General features: G+C 41.4%; 1 protein-coding gene across 1 annotated transcript in view; it reads left to right on the forward strand.

Annotated features, from left to right (window-relative positions):
* Positions 1-6,571: 6,571 nt before the first annotated feature.
* LOC130584916 (transmembrane 4 L6 family member 1-like) overlaps positions 6,572-8,089 on the forward strand; it is a 4,611-nt gene continuing 3,093 nt past the window's right edge. The window contains exons 1-2 of the mRNA XM_057385178.1: positions 6,572-6,802; positions 7,988-8,074. Coding sequence (XP_057241161.1) covers positions 6,626-6,802; positions 7,988-8,074 — 264 coding nt within the window. The 5' untranslated portion in view covers positions 6,572-6,625. The remainder of the gene's footprint in view (positions 6,803-7,987; positions 8,075-8,089) is intronic.

An 8,089-nucleotide genomic window follows, 5' to 3' on the forward strand; every position in this document is an offset into this window, starting at 1 on the left:
ATTCAAGGCACACCCTTTGCCCATTAAAAGGTATTTTTGGAAGGATGCACAAGTCCCCAGCGTGGCTCACRGACACTGCTTTGAAATCCTGGCTGTGTCCACACCCTGCTTGCAGCCTTTACTCGAGGAAACATTTTAATTAAAATCATGGGAGCTGTGTCCAAATTGAGCAACAGAGGACAGACTCTAAACGTGATGGGTTGGTTCCCTGCTGGGTGAGTGAATGAAGAGTTTTCAAAGCAGGAACATTCATGAGCTGAGCACTACTAAAACCAGAATATTCACATACACAGGTCTTTGAAAGCAGACACAAAACCTCACMAGATTTTTGCAGGCTGAGCAAGATAATTTGGGTTAGCTGGATGTCAGGAGGACATTGTTGGGAGAAGAATGGGAAGTGTTTGATCTGTCTTGACGTGAGAAAAAAAAATTAAAGGTAGTTATTAAAAATGGAAAATAACAATTGTTAAGCAGCAATTGTTAAAAATGGAAAATAACAATTGTAGTAAAGCAGCAAAGACCTATTAGAAACAAGTAATCTGCGGGTTGTAAATCAGCTGAAAAGTGTAGAAATGAAAGAGGTGCACTGATACCTTAACCTAATTGTAAGCAATAGGTTTGAAGGTGTTCAATTAAAAAAATGACTGCATGATGTAATCCTCTTGCCCAATAGTAACATTAAAGTTTTTGCTTGGACAAGCATGGAAGAATAAAAAATGAGCAGGAGTTTGGCCTAAACCGTGGATCTCAATAACCATGATCAAAGAAGCGCAGGGGTATTTCTATTTAATGGTTTTGTTTCATCAGCCTGAAATTAAATAYTGGAGGCTGATGGGGTTTGCAGTCAGGCTGAGCTCAATAAGGTCCAAGATCTTGTAGCTAAAAATCATCTCGATGTTCTGTACAATGACAGCTTTGTTAAAGGAACAGAAGAAAAGCCATGAGCTTGTGCAGAGGCAGAAATTCCCACGTGTTTTAGTACCAGGCTGTGTTAGTCTGGCTCTGTGTACTTTAGATAGACGTGTTTACTTTAATTTATGGGCAGGAGTGTGTTTGAACATAACCAATTATTAGTTATAAAGCTGAAATCTCTTATGGATATGGGCATCRTGCAGCCATTAGAGGACTTTGGCTCCATGCAGAACTTTGTCTCCCATGTGATAACACCAATCATTTCCAGCTGTCCCTCTAAACCTTGGTGTGTCTCAATTGTTTTAGATAGCGTGGAATTAYGGAATCATTTAGTTTAGAGAAGCTGTACAGGAGCATTGAGTCAAATCATGCTGTAACCCATGGACCTGAGTGCCACAAGTGCCCAGCTTTTCAAAGGCTCTGCAGATGGGGACTCCAGCACAGGGCTGGGCAAAGCTTTGGGTTCAGAAATCTTTCCTAATGGAAATCTTTCCCATCTAAACCTCCTCCAGTTCCTCATGGCTTATTGCACCCACTGGAAATTGCTCTCCTGAAATATTCTCCAGTTCTGTACTGGTGTGAGTAGTCTCACCTCATACAGTCCTTTGCTTTAATAAAGTGAGGATGGATGAGTTTTTGTTTTTGTCGTTTGCCAGTGTGAATATATCCTCTGCTTCCACTTTACAATACGGGGTAGGTTTTGTCCTGTAGGTAAACAGTAGTTAATTTTTAACTGGGACAGAACTTTGATGAGTGCCAAGTTTTATTTTCTGCATTTCAAGCAGCAGGAAACCTGGGCCTGAAAATCCATTGCCATTGGAACTGAGATGAATGAATTTACTCTGGTGGATCCCTGAGCTGCTCTCTGCTCAGGCTCAGCTTTGTGGCTTTGGGAGAGGAGGGRTCCCAGAAGGATGAGGAGGACTTTGAGCACAGTGAGGAAATTCTTTCCAACAAAACAAAACTTTCCAGTGCTGGTGAGGACTTCTTGAAAAGATGGTCAGAGAGTCCAAACTGTGCTCCTCAGACAGGATATGATACTTAATTTTTTTTTTATATATTTTCTGTTAATGTTAGGATCTGCCTGACTAAAGGAGCTCCTTTTTGTTTCGCACGAAAGCTTTCTTGGTGCAAAAGTAGAACAGGATTTCAGTTTTATACTCTTAAATAATGAAAATCCCGATTCTGTCTTGGCAACATTCATCCATTCATTCATTCATTCATGATCCTGGTGTTATCAAGACAGAGTTGCTAATGGTGAACTTGACTGGGACTTTGCTGTTAATGTTATGTACAACATTCTGTGTGCACATTTGGGGTTTGGCAGCTCAGCCCCACAGAGCAGTTTGCTCACTCTGCTCTCGATGAGATGGGAGACACTTGGAGGGTTCAGAGAGRGAAAACTGATAGCTTGAGATAAGAAGAGTTTAATAATTAAAATAATAAAAAATGGTAAGGGAAATGGGATGGAAGCTAATATCTGTTGTGATAATMTTTTTATATTCATTGCACATTAATCACTGGCTGGATTAATCAGCAACCACTCACAAAGCATAGGAAGAATGATGTCACGGCTTTGTAATTGCAATGGTTCCACAGGACACGTCTCAATTTTCCTCTAAGAAGTGCTCCTTTAGGAAGCCCTGTGTCTTAGAACCAAGTGTGACTGTTCAGAATGCTGGGAGTGATGGGGAGTGACACAAAACAGCTCAGGATGATTTTCCTGGCAGGCAAGGACTGTTGTTGAGGTGGCTGCAGTTTCCTCAAAGACTGGGGCTGCCTTTAGGGAGGGAAATGCCCCCTGATTTAGCACAGACCCTGGGGAAGGGCTCTGGTGTTTTCATTTTCTGAGGGATTTTCTCCTCATTTTTAATGGACACTTTGTTTTGTTTCCTTTGTCTTTATGGAGAGCCCAGAGCAGGACTGCTTTTCTGCTGTGTAGATCTGTAAAAGAAGAACGTTTATTTTGGTTTTTTAACTTTCCATTGATAAGTCTGTTCTTGGAAGAACTCTCTATTGGAGAACCTGAACCAAAATGTGAACCGAATTCTGTCCTGTCAAATTCTCAAGCTTTGACTCGGTGGGCACAATGCCTGAGTTTAGTTTCTGCTCCTGTAAAAGTGTTTTTTGCCGGGCTCCTGTGCCACCAGGAGCTGTTTCTGAGCGTTCCATTTTCCACCAAAGGCAGATGCCTCTCACCTGGAGATTTCAGGTATTTCTGGTACTTCAGGGATTTCTGGTATTTCAGGGATTTCAGGTATTTCATGGATTTCAGGGATTTCAGGTATTTCGGGTATTTCAGGTATTTCTGGTATTTCAGGGATTTCGGGTATTTCAAGGATTTCAGGGATTTCAGTGCTGCTGTGGAAGGTCCCTGGAGGCAGAGGAACACTGAGAGCAGAATGGATTTGGGCTCAGTCTCATTATCACTAGAGGGAGCTGGTGGAATTCCTCTGAGMATTCCAGAATTCCTCTGAGAATTCCAGAATTCCTCTGAGMATTCCAGAATTATTCTGTGTCACCCTCTGAGCAGAGGATCTCTCTTAAATATTGCTTAGACAAAAAGGGATCTTTTGTACCGTGATTTATTCTTTAATCATGGTTTTTGAAATATTTTTTTAATAATGTTTTGGGGGTTGTCCTAAAAATGTGTGGTACTTTTGTAGAGCATTTTTGAGGTTTTGATGTACCCCTTGGAGGAACATGAGCATGAAATAGTTGGTTTATGATTGACAGCCCTTTTAAGGACCATCTGGTACCAAAGATTCGGTGCATTGAGTGTATACAGTTAAATGGATCGAGCAGAAATCAGAAATGCAAACCTGTGCGTAATAATACAATCCGAGGGAATCAAACTTTTGCTGGCTGTTTTGCAGAGCCAAGGCCTGAGCCATAGGCTGCTGCAGAAATAAAAAAAAGAATTTGTTTGTGCCATGTCCTACTTCTGTCATCATAACAATGCTGCAAGAATTAAGGAATGYGGGCTACACCGTGGTTTTTGTATGTCACCAGAAAACAGTTTTTGAAGTGGTTTGTTTGATTGCAGCATTGCAAGTCCAGGGTCAATAACAGCTGCTCTTAAGGAAGGTTTATGGGTTCTTCCTTAAAGAGAGGAATTYTGTACACTCATTTAGCGSTGGCTCTGCCCYGATTGGAAGCTTTTGTGTCCCTRAATGGGTTGGTTAAAAKGCAAAACTGCTTTTGTTGCATTGCMACCGACTCCTCCTCAGGTCGGCATTATTACTCATAAATTACACCTTCTCTGCATGTGTCAATGTGAGTTRTTAAATACAAGTGTGAGCACCACTCCAGGGTGATTTCTGTGGCTCAGAGGAGTTTTCTGTCCCAGAGTGGTGGCAGAGACCGTGATCAGATGTGGGTATGTGTGTTACAGATGTGTGAGGAGCAGTGGCTCTCATGGAACACGCTCAGAAATAGTTCATTCATCCATCTGAGGAGCTGGGATTTAATGAAAATAATCTGGAGGCTTTCCTCTGTCTGTGGCCAGGAGAGCATGGGCACCAAGGACATGTGTGTTACAGCTCTGATGGGAACAGTGGCTCTCATGGAACAGCTTGTGCTCAGAAATAGTTCATTCATCCATCTGAGGAGCTGGGATTTAATGAAAATAATCTGGAGRCTTTCCTCTGTCTGTGGCCAGGAGATCACGGGTACCAAGGACTTGGTGACAAACAAAATAATTTGGTGACTGTCAGTCCATCCATCACCCAATGTGCTTTTAGAGGCTGTGGGGACAGGGACAGCTATGGGACAGTGTTTTTGTGGATGGAAATCATGTGGACATTGAGAAATGGATGGGTCAGAGGGAGTTTGAGCCTCCTGAGGTCACCCAGAGCTGTGTTTGCACAGCAGACCCAGAGCCAGCAGGAAACTGCACATTCCCAATGTTTTCATTTGTCTGAGCTGGAATTGCCCTCCACGAGCAGCAAGCTATTAAACACCAAAATAACAAATGATAAAAACTTACAAGACAATACAAGTGGGAATTCAGAACCTGTGTAAATGCACATCTTGCATTACTCAGTCTTTCAAAATGAATGGTGCAGCCCATGCCTGTTCTAGTGCCCAAACAGTAAAAGAAAAAAAGCGTTATTGAAGTTGTAAATAGAACAGTTTTCAAATCTTTCGTTAGGGTAGGGTTTTAAATGCATGTCCCACCGGTGACATGTTGGTGTGGTTGTTGAGGTGGGTGGTGGCATTTGGGGAAGGAGCTCTTGGGGCTTTTCAGCCCAGCACAAGAAAGGAAGATTTCAGTCGAGTGTCCCTCTTGTTCTGCAGGAGAACGTTTGTGGTTATTTTAGTCACTGGAGGTGAAGCACACAGGAATGGCCAGGCTGTGTTTCCACAATTGGAGGATATTCCTCMTAACGAAGGAAATCTCCAAGGTCAGGAGCTACAATACCCGGAGAAGTTACATCACAAAGCCACAGCTGTGTCAGACTGCTCTCTTCCCCCACTTCCCCCTCTCCCCTCCCTTCTTTTTGCACACAATTTCTCAGCCTCAGTGCTGCTCACAGCTTTTGCAAGGATAGAACAGATTTTACTTGTGTTTCATGTGTTTTTTAACTGTTAATGTGTTATTTAACTATTAATGTGTTATTTAACTATTAATGTGTTACTTAACTATTAAGCACACCCCACCCCACCTTCAAAAAAAGAGACCTGAATGAGTGTTTTTWAAAAAGTCTCATTATATTCTGCTRATATCCATTATATTCTGCTGATATCCATTATATTCTGCTGATATCCATTATATTCTGCTAATATCCATTATATTCATGAATCTTAATTTCTATAGGTAGCTTTGTATCTCCATTTACTGTGGGACTGGTACGTGTAACATTTGGAAATCTTGGAAACAATCTGTTTCTGTCTTGGCATTTTTCCTTTTCTGTGTGTTTCTATACACGATATTTCAGGTATTTCTCTTTTTTTTTTTTTTTTTTTTTTTTTTTTTTTTTTTTTTTTTTTTTTTTTTTTTTTTTTTTTCTTTTTTCCCGAAGCAGTATTTTTCACCCGTGTTTTCTTGGTTTAGCTGTTACTAAAATATTTACTAAATTGCTGTTAATCGAAATTCAGTTTGTCTAAACGGCAAGAACAAGGACACTCCTAAGAAACCTACCTGTTCATTTTATTTGTTTTCCAACCTCCTCGTGACGTTTTCTCTTGTTCAGTCAACAGGACAGCAAAGTGAGAGGTTGCTCCACATTCTCCTCCTCGTTGCTGCAGACCTTATTCCGTTTATACCCAAAACTATGACTCAGAATTGTTGGAGTCATCCAAGTCTTTCCCGGCTTCAGSTTGTTCTGATTCAGTCTATAAACCTAAAATTCAAAGGTGCTTCTAACAAAGAAAACAAAATATTTTCCTTCAGTTCCCAACAGAACTTAAGTTGTGGTTTGAGCTCGTGGTTCCCATCTAATCGTGTTCAGCAGTGATTATTCCAAGCATCATAAATTAGACTGAAATGGTGTTCAGTGTTTCCTCCATTGCATTGGGTTCCTCTGCAATTATTGCATTTCAAAAGGGCGTTGGGCCATCCCTGCTCTCACTCTGCAATTGGGAATGGTGGTTGGGAAGAATGARAAACGTCACCCAGGAGCCAGGGAAGCTCTGCTATTTAAGGAGCTGAGAAGAAACGCTGATCTCTTTTAGCTGGGCTGGCAGGTGGAGGATTTCCAAAGCTGCCAATATGTGTTTTGGGAGCTGTGCTAGGTGTGTTGGTTATAAACTGCTCGTCCTTGCCCTCCTCTGCATCGTGGCAAACACTTTACTGTATTTTCCCAATGGAGAAACGAGATTTGCTTCAGAGCATCACCTCAGCAAATACGTGGAATGCCTTCATGGCATTGTAGGTGGAGGCATTCTGGTAAGTAAGAACCTCATGTCTTCCTTCAGGTTTATTCTGGAGGTACTTGGTACTGTCTTTCTCTACTAATTTGTTCATCAAATATCTTGTCAGCTGGAATCTCTGGAGTTGAATTAAAAAAAAAAAAAAAAAAAAAAAAAAAAAAAAAAAAGCTGTATTATCCCATAGTTATTGTTAATTACTACTGGTTCTCTTATCTGCAACACTGTGGAACTTTGAGGCAGAAAAAGTTATGGGGTCTAGTGCACAGAATCCAAATCCAAAAGTGAAGCCTCTCAGCAGGTCACAGTTGGCATAAAGGGTTCAGTCTTAAATTTGTGTTGTATTATTGAGCCATTCTCCTCTTAAATGTCCCTAAATAACTAGCATTTAGATACAATTCCTTAATTTCTATTATCTGACATGTTGACAGTTATTTCTCTGCCTCAGGTATTTATTCAGAGCAGTTGAGTGGTACTTGTCCAAGCATTGCATTTGAATAATAGCAATCTACTGTTTCTTTATGGTTTTCCAGAGTAGTCCTGGGTGTAGCCTTTGTAAGTGTACATTGTTTAATGCTGTTATTGCTGGTGGGAGGATCCTCTTTTTAATCAGCTCCAGTCATCCTTGATTTTGTGCTAAAATCTCTGGAGTATGGATGGTTTCTGTTTCTTGCAGATAGCTTCTGCTTTCCGTTTCTGTCACTGGAAACAGGTTGTGAAATCTTGGAAAAAGGTAGATGTRTGTCATGAGATGTTTGAATTGAGCAAAACGTTCCCAGACTTTTTACCCCAGTCAGACTGGTTTGTCACACAGGCAGTGTTGATTGCTCTTAAGAAACCAGTATATTGGCAGTAGCTGTTTTTAAAAATTAATTCCTTTTAGTCCTCATTGGAATAAAGTTAATTCCTCTTTTTGCAAAGCCTTTTATTTGAAAGATACAGCCTTAATAATTGTGAACAAAAACTTTTAAAGCTGAAATACTTTAAACGTAGCAATACCTCAGCAGTCTCTTTCTGTGCTGAATGTACCCACAAAGTGGCAATGGAAATACTCCCGTGCTGGGGTTGGGGATGGGTTAAAGAGAGTAAAGCTGAATCACCTGCACAGGCTGGCAGCCAAGCAGGACATCAGGGAATGCAATTGGAGGGCTGTGTTTTCTCTGTGCAATGAAAGCAGCAGTGTGCTTTGTGTGCCCCATCCCAGGTCCTCATTCCAGCTGCAGTGCTCATCGGGATTCACAATGACAACGGCGGCTGCCTCGGGGACCAGGGCAGCGGGAAGGGCTGTGCGGTGAGTGGGACTGGA

This window comes from Malurus melanocephalus, unplaced genomic scaffold, assembly GCF_030028575.1.
Source record: "Malurus melanocephalus ecotype Western Australia unplaced genomic scaffold, MMel_1.1 scaffold_797, whole genome shotgun sequence".
Taxonomy (NCBI): Eukaryota; Metazoa; Chordata; class Aves; order Passeriformes; family Maluridae; genus Malurus; species Malurus melanocephalus.